The sequence below is a fragment of the Mastigoproctus giganteus genome, chromosome 7 (assembly GCF_048544385.1).
Source record: "Mastigoproctus giganteus isolate SK-2022 chromosome 7, ASM4854438v1, whole genome shotgun sequence".
In the NCBI taxonomy this organism is placed as follows: domain Eukaryota; kingdom Metazoa; phylum Arthropoda; class Arachnida; order Uropygi; family Thelyphonidae; genus Mastigoproctus; species Mastigoproctus giganteus.
In genome coordinates this window covers 20,118,324-20,135,145 of record NC_143581.1, presented here as the reverse complement: position 1 = coordinate 20,135,145, position 16,822 = coordinate 20,118,324, and the positions used below count along the sequence as shown (strand labels likewise).

Genomic DNA, 16,822 nt, shown 5'->3' with positions numbered 1-16,822 from the left:
GATGATCAGGAAATGTTGCAAGCTTGTTACTATAGACAGAAATACTTTCAAGATGACAATGCAACCATCCACTGTACCAGTGTTAAAGTGTGGTATGAGGAAGACTTCGGGCATGTTCTGGCAAGCCTTTCCCTGAATTCCAAACCCATTAAGCAACTGTGAGAACTGGAAAGGGGCCAAAGACAGTCAAACATATTAGCTTATGGTCCTAATAAAGTGGCCAGGCAGTAGTTGACTGACATAAAATTTAAAGTCTCCTTTTTCCTAACGTTTTTCACACACAGATAGCTTTGCACTAGGAACATTCCCAACATGACATCTGCTACCATGGCCTTATATATAGACTGCTACTGTCTCTATATGATGGCAGAGATTAGAACTACAGCTTTCAGTAGCAAGGAATGGGCCAGAGACATAATCTGAGTTGCAAAAGGAGCAGTGGTGTATCTACCATAAAGGCAGGCAAGGCAATTGCTTCCGGGCCCAGCGTCTTTGTCTGTCTCCTCTTTTTGCAATTTTTATTAAGTAGGGGCCCGAACATGTTCTTTGCCTCCGGGCCCCAAAAAGGGTAGCTACGCTACTGAAAAGGAGGAAGTAATTTTTGAGGCTAGAACATCAGACTAATATCTAGGACGTAACAGTCCTCTTCCAATATCATTTTCCATCCATGTCTTATGGAGCAACATGAAAAATGGCTTGAGGATGGACCAACTGGAGCACCACTTCCAGCAAGAGGTCCTACACACTGACCAAATGGAAATTGAAGGATTGAATATATCCAACAGAACAGACCTCTCAGTGTACCAACTGATCACACAATAAAACATAGGGTGACACAATCCATTTGAATGAGGGCCATGCATTGGACAGACACTGTATTGAGGTATCGTAGTGAGTGACCTACCTGAATATCCTGCTGATGGCCAATCATAGCAATTGCACCCAGTTGGCATGAAAGCAGAACCATTGGAAAGTGGGTGAACAGAAATGGGTTTTCTTCTCTGATGAATCAAGGTTCCAAATGTACAGCGATCACTGTAAATATATATTTGAGTGATCGTTTTACTGGACCATCCATGGAATGGCTTTGGATTGGTTTGACAAGCATTCCAACATGTTTTCTATCTTCCCAAGGCAGCCAAACTCATCTGGTTTTAGCCCAAATTGAATGTGTGCGTGTGAAACAGTTCATTTGGCACTTGGAACTACTTACTGGCCAAAAAATTTGAAATATTTATTCAGTATCTAGTAGGGCCCATATACATTGTGGCATGGATTCCACTAGGTGTCTGAGGGAATCTACCTGCACATTTGATCATTCTTCCATCAGGATGTTTGCTCAATTGTAGTTGATAAAGAACTGCAAAGCAAAATTATCTTTTTAAACATCTAAGACAGTCTCAATTGGATTCAGATCTGGAGAATTAGACAAGGTAGACATTGGATATCTCAATGTTCCTTGGGCCATTCAAATACAATTTTTGCATGAAGTTGATCCAATACAACAGGGTATTCATCGGAGGTAACATGACCTTCTCATGGTGAGGGTGAATGGACCCCAGTCCATACAAGAGAACATACCACGACACCACAGACAACCACTTGAGTGGTGGATATGAGTCAGATGCATGGCCTCATGATATTCAAAAATTTTGACATCCCTCTGGTGTAAATTGAGACACATCACATTTTCCCAATCAGTGTTCCAGTCTGGTCTTGATGGCACCATTCGTTTTTTTTTTTTTTTTTTTTTTTTTTTTTTTTACAGAAAGTTAGCTTTCATATAGGCACAACTACCAAATCCCAGATTCTTCAACTCCTACTGCCTAGTTCAGTTGGAAATGGGTCTTCCTTTGCCTAAATTGAGTTTTTCAGTCATTTGCTGCTGTTGGGTTTTAGGAGCATTAGTGACTAAGGCCATATTGCTCTGCTAATGCTGTCGGTAAATCGTGTTCTGTAGTCGATTTTCTGCTTGCTGGATGAAAACCCATCTACCCTTGCCTGAAACTATCCATGTTGCAAAAAAGCACATAAAAATTCCTCACATCGACAGGACTCAAACTCAGGTCTTTTCCATCTGGTGTAGGGAGGATGGTGATTTTTCCAACTGTGCTACCCATGAGGGCATTGTTTGCTGCACACCGATGCCTTCAATTCTGACAATTTTCCTTAAATTCCCAGTTTTGTTTTTGGAGTAACAACCCTCTGCCACATTTCTTCCTTTTATAGCTGCATTCCCCTATTGTATACCTAAGATGGTTACTTTCAAGAAACCAGTGATTTCCTTTGTTTTCTCAATTGTAGAAAAACATGCTCCAATAATACTTCTGAAAATCAGAAAGATCACCTGCCTTCCCAACTCGATACAGTACTTATCTGATACCAAGAACTTCTGAATGTACCACATGAAAACTTAATTATGTTGATGCTAGTTGCAATTTAATTTTTTGTTCGTGAGCATATTGCTGTTGAATCTTGAGACAGTGCAGATGCAATGTGGATTACTATTAAAGTTGCCAACTGCCTGGTTTTCACCTAAAACATCCAGTGTCTAGTTTGTACCTTCAACCAGGTGCACTGTCCAATATTTTATACCTTCTGCTTTAACTGACACACACTTTTGCTGAAAAGCAAGTAGTGGTGAATCAGTATGCTTTATGCAATAGGTGGATTCCCAGTGTAGAATTCTCTGTCAAGTTTGTTTTACATATTTCAAAAAAAAAAAAAAAAAAAAAAGAGCTTAAAAAGTTAAAACATTAAGAAAAGAAAGAAAATTTCTAAGGGTATTGCACTGATATGACAGCCACATGCTGCAAACAGTTTGAAGCGTAAAGCGTAGCTATTAGTGAAATTATAAGCTAGATACTTGCCTTTGGTTATGCAATCAGCAAATTCTGTAATATTTTTGTAATGATATAATTGAAACAGGAAAAGAAGACAGAAAAGACTATGGATTTTAAGAAAACATGCAAATAATCAAATTTGATGAAAATGTAATTGTTGCCTATTTTGGCATTCCAAATAGTTTACTTTGTTCTCTCACGTTTTGTGTTAATTACCAAAACAATCGCAGTTATGAGGCATCAGTATACCTGTATCTATAACAACGTGTATTCTTTGGACAGTTTTCTCAAATAAAAACCTGAATTTCCAGGAGTAAAAACCATGCAACCTCATAGTTCCTTGCATCACTGATAGCATTCAAACTCGAGCCTCTTTTTGCACCCACTGATTCGTTATGTATAGCATATTGGAAATAAGTAACTACAAATAAAGATTTATTCTATATAATTCAGATGAACATATTACATAAATTACTAGAGGCCTTCAAGCTTTTATTTTTTTTGTTGAAAATAAGTTAATTGTTTAATAAAACTTCAGTGTGAAAATTTAAGTTTGTAATTCTTTTCTTAAAAGTTTTCTTTATTCAAAAAGTGTGTTAACTTAATTTACCCTATATTCATAAACACGTCTAAACCATTCAGTCTAAATCAAGTCATTCATAAACATGTCTAAATGCAATAAATAATTAAATATTCAATGAAAAAGTGTTAAATTTTGCAAACTGATTTAAAAAAAAAAAAAAAATTTTTGACATTATCAGCAAAGGAATACAGAAGTATGTAAAGAGTTGAAAGAAAAGGTGAATGGCAATAAATATTCATTGCAGTATACTTTTGAAGTTGCTGCTCAAATTGAAATAACTTATTTGTGTATTCTTTCAAATATCTCTATACCTGTGATTTTTTTAGGAACTTAGTGTAAAACACAGCTTACTTTAAAAGCCATTACTATCAGGAGAAATTGCTTTAAACTTTGAAACCATCTATTCTGAAGTAACTGATGCTAATAGACGAAATGGAAATCCACCTGGTTTTTCTAAAATGTAGTTAGCAATGCCAGTTACCATACCTCTGGAGCAATCAGATACCAGGTAGGTGTTTTTTTTTAATAATGCAAAGCTATCTCTACACACACACACATACAAAGACAGACAGACACAGTTTTTGCAGGCTTTTATCTTCAACCATGTCATCAGTATCTCTTCATATTTTTAACTCTTGTCACTTAACACTTTCAGTATTCAACTCCTGAGGCATTTCATTTTTTGATACCCTGAAAAATGTTCATCATTATAAACTACATTTTAATTTTATAGGTACTGCAACAGGCAATATAATTCATATAAAGAAGCTGAAATTTCTGAAAAATTACATACAATTTCATCTTATTGTTTTCAGTAATAAAATATTTAGAAACATTCTTTTTCTAAAATACCTTAAATTTATTTTTTACATTTCAGAGCATGCAGATGTATTCCGTAGCTATATCTGAGTGCTTGCAGCTCAGCTCTTAGATGGACATTTGCTTAACATAACAAGCAGACAAAATGATAAGCAAATGGTCATATAAGAGTGTGCAATGCCTTTAACATGTGTATAAGCCAAGACTTGGAAAGGGGTTGGATCACTGGATCATCAGAAGGTAGATGATTAATGTTGCAAATTGCTTTTTTGTATGGGTCATGACACTAAAAACAGTTGGATAGTAGGTGGTAGATGACTTTCATCAACCGGTGAAATACCACCACTTTGCTTATTGGAGGCTTGAAGTGGTGAAACCCATGTTTAGTCTCTAGAGCAAAGTTTCTGGCATCCCTCTCCCCCCATACTTCTCCTTCAACCTATGCACGGTACTAAGTACTATAGGTTTTGATACCTTTTGTGTTTGGGGTTTTCATAAAAAAAAAAAAAAAAACAATGAGTACAGGAAGGAACTCAGAGATGTTGTCAGGACTTTGGTGGCATCATGTCAGCATAGGAGGATTGCTAAATCTGCCAACACTAGCCAAAGCAGATATATCCATCCCCCATATTTCCTACAGATTACTAAAAATTATTCTTTTTTTACTTTTATGGTGTTGTCTTATCATGCCATTCCTCCCTCCTTCTCTGCATCTATCAGATAGCACAATTAGCTAAAGACTATGAGAAGTAGAGCAGCATTCTCACTGTGTTGTCATGTCTGCTTCTCATGCCATTCCATCACTGCTTGCAATGGTGCAGGTAGCTGCTTGAGGAAAAGAATGGCAATGTGTCATCTTTAGTGATGAATCATGTTTCTGGAGATACACAAAGTATTCTGCCCCCAAGATTCCATCTTGCATCAGGACCCATGCTGTTATGTTATGTTATTTGGTTTTTAGGAGCATTAGCAACTAAGGCCATATTGCTCCGGGAATATGCGGTGGTCATTCCCTTGACCTTTCCGCATCCTCCGTATTTGGTGGTGACGGGCTCGAACCCCGGTCTAATCAAGAAGCGTGTACTACGCACTGCTGCTCCTTCCCACCTGGCTACGGAGGCGCCTCAGGACCCATGCCCAGAATTATAGCATTGGGTGACATCAGTTACAACAGCCATTGATGGTAGGACATTTTGTTGCAAACACTAAGACCAGTGGCTTCTGCCCTTTTTATGCTTCATCCAAACACTATTTTCCAGCAAGACAGTACCTACCTATATACATTTTTCATATCCTGACATCCTTAATATGATGCAGACAGCCTTCCTTGGCTTTGTGCATTTATCATATCTGTTTCCCAACAAACACATTTTGGATATGATGACATGTTCACTGACTTCCACCCTCTCAGTCTTCTATCATTGTTGTCCAACTTGCAGCACAAAGTGAAAGAAACATGGCTCGAAGTTCACAAAGACGACAAAGGGGCCACCTTTCAATTCCCTACTGCAATTTTGTAAGTAAATACTGCTGAAATAGAAAACAAACTGAGACAGTATTTTTTATTATTATATTTTTTTTAAATTTCAACACTTGTCACCTCCTTCGTTGCCTCTATCTAGGTCATCTCCTTTATTGCCTCTATCTAGCCAGGAACTGAAGAGAAAAATTGAAACATTTCACAGGATTGCCAGGAATTAACTTCTGTACCATATGCCATTTCTATGCTATAGCAATGCAGCACACTTTGCAGAATCCCACAGATAGTTGACAATGAAATACTATCGTGCTCTCTTGTTCAGCAATCTCATCAACAGTGCTACAAAATCTGGTCATCCTCCTCTGCTATGGAACAGACAAAATACCCACTTTCTGGCAGAGACTGAAACCTCAATTTTTTCATTCAGTGATATTTGCACAGGGAAGCAAAGAAACTATTGCTTTTGTAATACAGTACTGGATATTGTAAAAGTAAATTCATTATGGCTAATAATTTAAATAGCCTATGCATTTAAATATAAAAATGTATATTAAAAACACATTTGTATTGTTTTGCTGGTCATGCAAATTTCAGACTAAACTGATAAAAAAGAATTATATGATGCAATATTTAAAAAAAAACAACATGGGATGGATGTAAACTACTTTATAGTTTTAGAGTAGTAAATTATCATTAAAGTTAAGATTTTATTTAAAGAATTAAAGTTATATTTAATGAACGTTTTAATGATAAAATATATTTGTAAATAACTGAGCTGTCTATTTCTAATAAAGCTACTATTCAGTTTATTTACAAATTCCAAATTGTTTAACCTTGTACAACTGTCAATGCCTCACCATTAAGTCAAAACAACCATTCAACAAATGCAACACAAAACATTTATTTTTACATGTAAATGTAACAAATTTAATTTTGCTTTTGACTAATACTGATCACCTTCACAATTTGAATTACTAATATCTACTTATCTTTAGCAATCCTTTGTTTCATTATAAATAAATTCTGATATGTGACCATGTGTATGGAATATGGATAACCAAAACAGTTCTGCTGAAGTTAAATTTTGTAAAACTGCACTCAAAGAGTACAAGTAAATTTCATTCCTCTAGTGTTATAAAAGCGGCTAAAAAATACCATGTGAAATAAATTTATTTGCAGGTAAAAAATACCTCACAGAACCATATGGTTAGCTTTAAACACATATCCAACATTTCTAGGAATTGCTTCTTCCAGTGTCACAGAAAAGCCTCATGGTAAAGAAAGTTTCAATGTGGCTTATTCTTATCAAGCCCAGTACAACAGTTCCAAAAATGTAAACAACAATGGGGAGAGAAAGGGGGGGCAGGGGGAATATGGATTTTTTGCAATAAGGAGCAACAAAATGTTTTAAGTTTTTGATATTTTACATAAATACAAGAGATTTCTTTATCCATATTCCTTTACTATCCAGGTAAAATTCTGGAATATCTGTAATATTTACATAGAAACTGAAAATATAAGTTATGTACAATGACAGTCATTACAACAGTTCTAGAAAGGGAGAGAGAAAAAGTTTCAGGTCTCATGACGTTGATGTTTCTTGTTCTGAAGACTGATGACCACCACTTGCTAGCCTTTTATGTTCATAATTAACTAGCCTCCTGCCTACAAGGTACCTAGTTAAGGAAAATAAATAATGATTAAAAGGTATGCTACATACTTTTTTATTTTGTTTTTTTCAGATAATGTATAAAATTAAGAAATCTTGGGCACAAAAATGATTGATAATGGCATACCTTATTAACCCTCTACTGGGTGTGGTAAAAATATAACATTAGCAGGCACAATGGCTGACTTTTCCCACCATTATTATGCTTGTAATAAAGGCATGAAATAATTCAAAATTGTTCACGTTCTTGAACTTTACTTTCAATTGATTATGAACAGAAGCTTGAAACATCCATTTTCTTTCATACTGAAATTGTATATTTAAAATTTTTTAAAATACCCCCCCCCCCAATGTGCCTATACATGTGCTTTACTTATGTTTTTATAACTTGTTTATTAAACCCACATGTGGACATCACTTCACTGTCAGCCAGTAGAGCAAACTTGAAATGAGCAAGTGTAAAAAAAAAACCATGCATTGAAAGTCAAACTAATAACGAAGAAAAACTAAAATTCACAATGTCACTTTTAATAGATATTTAATTTCAAATTTAAGTCATTGTAGTGGCAATTTACAACCAACATACCAGTAGAGGATTAATAAATGAAAGTTGTATAATTACAAACTAGTTAGAAAAGTTTTTTTTCCCCTCCCAAAATGTGTATTTCTTGCAAATTACTTGTGTATTTCTTTCATTACCTTCCCATTATACTGCATAATTAAGTTCCTTAATTGCAACTTTCCCCCCCCCCCATTCTAAAACCAGTGTATACTTAATGAAGTGCACACTACCATTCGATCATCAATCAACCATTTAAAACTTACGGCAATGTCTCTTTCATTTGGTCTGGTTCAGTTTTGTTCAAAATTTCTCTATTAAAAAAAAAAGTTCAAGAAACTTCTGTTGAGAATGGGAGGGGTAAAATGACTAAGGCAAAACCACTTAGTAAGAATTAATAACTTTGAATTGAACACTTTCTACAGGGTATTTCAAAACTTAAAATGTCTTGTTACCACCACATAGTTCTTGGAAGTACAAGTAGAACTTCTGAAAACCAAACCTTGGGATCTGGTGAGTGGCATTTTTGGATTTTTCCAGTTTTAAATAAAGTATGAATTGTCAAATTAAATTCAATTCAAGGTACGTACAGGTGAAGGTGTATTAGCAGTTTCTTAGCCAACAGCAATGTTTATGTAAGCTAGTTTAATCATGCAGAAAAACTGGCTTTCTGCTAGTTTTTCTATATGATTAACTTGTTAATTTGTTACTTATTCATTTATCAGCATATATCATTCATAAGATCACTCAAAGAAGCTTTCTACTAGAATAATGAGTTAAAGCTTAGCCTGCACATGCTCAAAGCCCTACTCATAACCTTTTAGCTATCACTACATGTTCATGTACAAGATCATTCACTGAACTTTTGATTGAACCTTCGAGCCCGTGACCACCAAATACGGAGGATGCGGAAAGGTCAGGGAATGACCATCGCATATCCCCGGAGCAATATGGCCTTAGTTGCTAATGCTCCTAAAAACCAAAAATAACAACAATTTGATTGAACCTTGTATAAAAGGCTTGTTTGTTTGGGAATTTTTTAGGTGCATTGGCATCTATGGCCATAGTGAGCCACTGTATAAAAGGAAAGCTGTTAAAAGTGAACACATTTTTTCTGTTTTGTTGTGTGTACCAAAAATAATGAAATTTGATTAAATTTTGTGTAAGCTTGGAGAGTCAGCCATGTTAACACGCTCATTACAGTTTACAGAGATGATGCTATGATGAGAGAGAGAGAGAGAGAGAGAGAGACAGAGAGAAAACAGTTTTCACATGGTTTCGAAGGTTTTGTGGGAAATTTTTTATTTGAAAATGAAGAAAGAAGTTGTTGCTTGACAAGATCCAGAAATGAATAAAACATTGATGAATTCCATATCATCACTTGATCAGATTGACAACTGACTATTTTAAAACTTGTGGAGACGTCTCTTTCATCTGGTCTGGTTTAGGCCATTTCATTTGAGGATTAGAGCATGAAGAAAGTGAGCATCAAGTTCCATCCATTCTCATTTGACCAAAGAGAGAACAGAGTCCTCACTTCATCAAAGTTGTTCCAACAAGCTGTGTTGGATCCTGCATTATTAACAAAATTTATAATAGGTGAAGAGTCTTGGGCATTTGAATATGAGAGAGACCAGGGCCAAAATGGTATGGCAGTCAAAATTGTGAAGGTCAGTGAAGTGAATGTTTTTTTTTACAAGAGGATAGTGTTAATAAAATTTGTTCCATGAGGTGACACTGTTAATGCAGCCTACTATCAATAAGTTTTAAAAAGAGGGATATAAAATTCCATAAATGATTCAAAACATTTTTCTGGTGAAAGAACCAACCGTTTTGGCTCCTTCACATCAATGGCTGTCCAGAATTTTTTTACTGGCAAAAATGTTCCTGCTCCCACCTTATTCACCAGATTTGGCATTATGCAACTTTTGGTTAGTTTCAAAATTAAACAGGATACAAAAGGAAAACCATTTGAGTCAATTTAAGAAAACCAATCAAAGATCACCTAAAAGTATTCATAAAAGAAGATTTTAAAAAATGTTTTGACAAGTGGCAGGCACAATGGAACAATGTGGTTTCAGGAGATCTTACTGAACAATGCAAACATTTATCACTGAACAAAATTGTGTTACAACATTCACTGAACTTTATTTGATCAAACCACAAAGTGTGCTTTCCATGTCTTCAATCAATTTCAGTGAATACTGAAGAAGAGAGAGCTAGTTTCCCAATGTCTTTATAATTTTATAATATTTGGCTAGTGCTGAGGTTATATATTTAGTCCTGTTTTGCTTTACACTGCTGTTTGACCCCCTTCATCCCACTGTAAATGACCAGTTTCACTTTTGCTATCACATGCAAAAGTGAAATTGGTTTTATTCTGCTAATGCATTCAGTATCAGAGAAAAAATAGAAAAGGCTGTCAAGTCCTTTTCTAGATTTTTACATTTTTAGGCTTACATCAATAAGTTATAGAAGCACTTGAATTAATGTTTATCTGTTAATTATATTGGTTTTCAGGTTTTTGATAATGCAGACCACTCTTACGATGGAGCAGGAGGGGTACCCACTTTCCCTTGCGTTTGAATTTTTCATACCACAGGAGGATGAAAAATTCTAATTCACAGCACTACAGGTTCCTTGATGTGCATTGTAGTTTAAAAAGATAATATGCTTAAAGTAAGAATTAAATTCCAATGACTCAGGTGAGTCAGACTTTACAAATATGAAATGAATACTAAAAAAACTATTAATTTCAATGTAAAATAAGAGATGTATATAGTTAATTACTGACAATGAATACAGAGAACTTATGATAAATTTTATTAGAAAAATAAACCATTTCCACTGCCCCACCAATGTACTGATCTTTCTTATAGAATACCCTTGGGAATTGCAATGGCCTGCTTTGATAATTCACTCATACTATTTCAAATAAGAGTTGCTTATCCCCATTTAGAAGTTATAACTGCCATCTATTTAGAGTAAGTTCTTATGGCAGCAGCAAAATCCAGGGGAGAAGTAGGTCTAGAACAGCCCAATGACTAGCTGTTAAACTGGCCAGAAATCTTATGGTGGGGAAGAGGATGGGGGAATTAATTCCATTTTAATTTTAAGTATGAATTGTAGGAGCAATTTTAGCTTTAATTTTTTATTTATCTATTTTTAACGTATTTCATAACAGTATATCATGGGGTATGTGCATGGACAGAATGCAATTAATAAACAAGTGTTAGAATTATTCACTTTTTTTTACTGCAATGCAATCTTATCATTATGTAATGCTGAAATTTTCAGTGATCTGTGTAGCAACCTTAATATAGGGTCACATGGAATAGACAATTGAAAACTGCATACAACAGGTTGCATATTTTTTGTGTTCCATTCCCAAACCCAATAATTTTTAAATGGATGCATCATTAGTAACTAGTCAAAAGTACACTGCTTTGCATGGTTGCAACAGTCAAAATTATGTGTAGGTAATTGCTATAAGCAATTACCTTATTTCACATACACAATACAACTTTGAAACCTTGAGCTCCTGATCAAGTCAAAAAGTTAAAACATTTAACATAGAACTTAATAAACTAATTGCAAACTAAAAGTATTTATTATGGCACATTTTGTTAGTGTTGGCTAATATTTTATTTACAAGGTAGGTTTAAAAATTTGCAGGACTGAATTTAAAAAATATCTGAACACTGAATTAAGGAAAAACTTCATTTATTTTGTAACCTAGAATGTTTATAATTTAGGATAAAATCCAAAAAATGGTCTGGTTAGCACCTAAAATTGCTTTATATTATTTAATAACTTATAATTAAAGACAGATCTACAATTAACTACTTAATCACATAAACACTTCTCAAAAATTCTATGATGACCACATATACTCACTTGTCATTTTTAATATGTTCATACAATCGAAAAAATTGCCTTATTTGGAAGTATATAACACCTCCTATCATGCCAGTCGCTAGAAGCGCAGGATAGATCCTTCTCAAGACAAGATTTTGTACCTCAAAACTTACTCCTACAAAAGTATAAATGAAAACTTATTGTAACAGAGTATATTATGTAGTATTTTTAGGCAATTTAAGTGAACATTGCTGTGTAATGGAACAATTTATTTGAAATTATTCATTACAGAGCAAACAACCATTAAATATTAAAGACATACTTGATGTGTGCTAATGAATTGATTGAGACCACACTATTATATCACGGCATAGATTTAAGTAATTTATTACTGAAACGTTACAATTCTGAATGATTGAAACACCTCAATGCCAAACGCTTAAACAATGCTAGCTACATTTTTTTTTGGGAATTCATTGTTCCCCATCTTCAGGCCTGTGGGGTTAGAACATTGGTTTGAGGTACAAATTCTACACAATGTTTTATAAATCTATTAATAATAATCTAATTATGTTAAATAATTAAAACTTTGTAGAATTTGGACCTCAAACCAATGTTCTAACCCCATGGGCACGAGGATGGGGAACAGCGAGTTCCCAAAAAACACGTAGCTAGCATTGTTTGTGTTTGGCATTGAGGTGTTTCAATTGTTCAGAATTGTAATATTTCAGTAATAAATTACTTAAATCTATCATGTGATAAAATAGTATAGGCTCAATCAATTCATTAGCACATAATGATGAACAATCATGTAGACCCCCCTTTCAATGAATTTAAACTTAGAGAGCAGGGATATGCATACGTAAATAAATTAGTATTAGTAATGGCCATATGGTGCAAGGATACCTAAGGCTTATGTGGCACCAGCCAAAAAGAAGAAAAAAAAAAAAGATTAAAATAATAATAATAATAAAATTAAATAATTAATAAATAATAAAATACAAGGAAATAGACAACCTATGAATTTCCCTCCTCCTGTACCTTTGAATTTTTTCCCAAACTGTCAGCCTCTACCACCCATGTAGGTAACTTATTCCAGTAATTTATAACTCATTGGCTAAAATAAAGCTTCCCACAATCCAATCTAAACATCTCCCCCTGTAACTTAAATTTATGGTCCCTTGTTCTAGAATCATTTATAACTGTGAAAATTTCATCTTCATTCATTTTACTTTTGCCTCTCAGAGCCTTAAACACCTCAATCAAGTCTTCTCTAAGTAAGGTACCAAGTTTCCAAGCTGTGCAACCCATGCCCTTTGGCTGATATCACCAGGCAAGTTACCCATCTTTGGACCCTTTCAAGAAGCTTGATGTCTTTTTTTTTGGTGTGGTCTTCATACTTAAACACAGTATTCCAAGTGTGGTCTAACAATAGTCTTATATAATGGGATTATGACGTTCTTATCTCTACTACAAATGTTCGATAAATCATCAATAGGACATCACGGGCCTTCCTTGCAGCCTGTCTACAATGCTCGGAGAACTCCATGTCTCCGAGCATTGTAGACATTTTTTGTCTACAATGCTCGATAACTCCTACAAGGGGTTTCTGAAAAGTAAGGTAACACATTTTTTTCTTAATAATGGTGAAAGGGAATGAGATGAAACGTGGTAGACAGATAGACCTGTTAATAACGTTCAAAAAGACTGCCAGTGCAGTGTTGCAGCACTGTTGCCCCCACAGCAGATTCCAGTTGCAAAATGGTGACTACCGTGCGAGTGTGGTCCAAAACAGGTGTTCGTGAAGTTATTCACTTTTTGCAAGCAAAAGGGTCTTTACCAAGCGACATTCACTGTAACTGGTTGCCATGTATGGCGAAAGGGTGATGCCAAAGAAGCAGGTGTGTTTTTGGTGCAATGAATTTAAAGTGGGCCGTGTTGACATTGAAGATCGACATTGGGCGGGCAGGCCTTCAGTCATCGCCACACTATTCTGGAATTGCCAAGGCGTTCTGGTTGGTGGATTTCTTGCGGAAGGGAGGAACAATCAGTGCACAGCTTTACTGTGCAACGTTGGAAAAACTGAAAGCCAACCTTCAATGCAAACAACCAGGGCTCCTGACAAGCGGTGTGATTTCATTGCACGACAACACAACTCCATACACTGCCCACATCACTCATGAATTTCTGCGCTGTAATCGTTGGGAAACTCTGTCACATCCCCCCCCACAGCCCAGACTTAGTTGTTGTTATTTGGTTTTTAGGAGCATTAGCAACTAAGGCCATATTGCTCTGGGGATATGCGGTGGTCAATCCCTGACCTTTCCGCATCCTCTGTATTTGGTGGTCACAGGTTCGAACCCCAATCTAATCAAGAAGCGTGTGCTATGCACAGCTCCTCCTGCCCACCGGGCTACGGAGGCGCCCCCAGACTTACATTTGTTCGGCCCTCTGAAAAAACACCTTTCAGGAAAGCATTTCACCACAGATGAGGAAGTTCATCAGGTGGTGCAATGTTGGTTACTGTGTGTGGGCAAGGACTTCTTCAGTACTAGTATTGATAAACTGATCCATCGTTGGGACAAGTGTATCAATAAAACTGGAGACTTCGTGGAGAAGTAGTGCAAGTTCACTTATTTCTTGGTGTGTAATTTCAACTTCGTATTATTAAATATCGTTGAGAGAAAAAATGCGTCACCTTACTTTTCAGAAACTCCTCGTAAGTTCCTTTCTTGATGTCTTTTTTCTTGGAAATTGTTATTGTTTGGTTTTTAGGAGCATTAGCAACTAAGGCCATATTGCTCCGGGGATATGCGGTGGTCATTCCCTGACCTTTTCGCATCCTCTGTATTTGGTGGTCACGGGCTCGAACCCCGGTCTAATCAAGAAGCATGTGCTATGCACTGTTGCTCCTGTCCACCTGGCTACGGAGGCGCCCTTTAGTTCAACTCCACCAAGTGTATAAGTTGAATCTGACTGAAATGGGTATCCTACCACAACTGAAGATCTTGAAAATGAGGTCATAACATAGTTTTACATTAAAAAATCCAATTGTTATTTTTTACTGTTCACATTTAGACCACTAAATTTGTTAATACACATGTTGGAACCAAACTGATGTAAACTAAAAAGAAATTCCAGTACACTACCATTATTTTTAATTTTCATAATCACTATATGTTTACTGTATTCACATTATATAAAATAAATTACTAATACAATAAGAATGGGGTAGTTTATTAATAAAAACATCCTGAATTTTTTTATTTAGAAAATGCAACAATAATGAAATATTAGAAAATTAAAGGTTCTCACCAAACATTGGTACTATACTGCATGCTATGATGTATGGTATCGATAAACCTAACCCCAGGATTCCAACCACAGGTAGTGCCAATTCATTTAGTATGGCATTCAGGTTGATATTTCGAAAACCACCTAAATAGACCTAAAATTTAAAAATATAATTTCATTGTTACAAATCAGAATTATTTAATATTACTTTAGGAATGTTTGAAGTCTGTTTTTCATAACTCAGTATAACTGAGTGCCACCTGCAAAACCATAGACACTTAGGATTAAAGTAAAATATTATGATAATATAGGACTAGAGGGGAATATTTCAATGCAGAAGTTGAAATTAAATAAAATTTGTACACTTTACTCCATTAGTTTTTTCATTATGGAATTCATTCTGTTCTTTAGTGGGAGCAGAATGAGCTCCATAATTAAAAATTGAACACAGTAAAGCGTGCAAAATTTATTTTAAATAATGAGCATACTAAATATAGATTCTTCTCATATGTATGGCCATCTTGTGGCAGGAGGAGCACTTTTACAATTATATGCAAAATATGTACCAGCAAACACATATAGAACCCTCTAATAACAAATAAACTGGTCCATTCTACTTTACATCGTCACATTTTCATACCTGACAATGTTTAGAAATCTGAATTATTTTTTTAAATTACTAAAATCTCTATATAGACCCAAATCCTCACTTGATGTAATGGCTGTCAAAATGATCATCTAGTAACATATGTTCATAAAATTCAAAATTCATATGCATTTTTGGATGATTTCTTGGTTTTGAAAATATTGTGTACAACTACTTCTATTTACAAATTTTGACCAGCTGAATAATATACATTTTAGATATCAAAGAAACAAAACTCACAATACAATTTATCAGTTACTGAAATTCCTTCAAATAATCATAAGTACACAGTCGAAGGGAGTAGTCCTCTAGATACCTCAGAACACAACTTGTTGAGGGTTTCTTCTCCAATGGAAGCCTTTCTCTCATGGCCATTCTCAAACTCGTGTTGTTTAGCATAACAAGGAATGCAATATTATGTCAACATTTGCTCAGATCGTGTCAGTGGAATTATTCTTGTAGGGATGAAATCCTTTATTCCACACTCCACCTTAAAATCTCGTCTTTCATCTAAACATTGGTTTTTCAATAAATGTGCTAAGGCTGTTCAAGATAAGAATGTTGAATATTGCAATTGGCTTGTATTCAAATTTTCAGCTTCATGTTCTGCCTACACGAAAGCTCGTAACAATTGTAAAGCAGTTATTAATCAGTCCAAACTAGATTTTGAACAGGCCATGAGTAGTAAACTTGCCTCTTGTCCAAATGGTAGTCGAGAATTCTGGTCTCTTGCCAAAGCTATTCGCTACAACTCTCTTCTTCCCACCTGTGACAAAAACCAGATGGTTCTATTGCCACTTCAGCAAAAGATAAAGCTGACCTGCTAGCATCCTACTTTTCTTCTAACTCATGTATTGATGAACTTCAGTGTCCTCCACAGAAAATTTTGCCAGCCGAGTGGCATTATGAAGTAGCAGGGTGGGGAAGTGTAATAATACGCAATATTATAAAATTTTCTGTTATTTAGAAATGTGACTTATGCGATTCAGAGCAAAAATTGCATAATTTAACATTATATGCTCTGTCACATTGATCTTGATTGCATAGCATGTTCAAATTAATACTGATCGA

The 16,822-nt window shown here is 35.2% G+C and overlaps 1 protein-coding gene across 2 annotated transcripts in view; it reads right to left on the bottom strand.

Moving 5' to 3' along the window:
* Nucleotides 1-7,166: 7,166 nt before the first annotated feature.
* LOC150082624 (E3 ubiquitin-protein ligase MARCHF6) overlaps nt 7,167-16,822 on the bottom strand; it is a 218,218-nt gene continuing 208,562 nt past the window's right edge. For both annotated transcript variants that reach the window (XM_090377546.1, XM_090377548.1), the window contains 3 exons: nt 15,127-15,259; nt 11,851-11,986; nt 7,167-7,401 (listed from right to left, as the gene is read on the bottom strand). In XM_090377546.1, the coding sequence (XP_090233672.1) occupies nt 7,308-7,401; nt 11,851-11,986; nt 15,127-15,259 (363 nt within the window). In that variant the 3' untranslated portion in view covers nt 7,167-7,307. The remainder of the gene's footprint in view (nt 7,402-11,850; nt 11,987-15,126; nt 15,260-16,822) is intronic.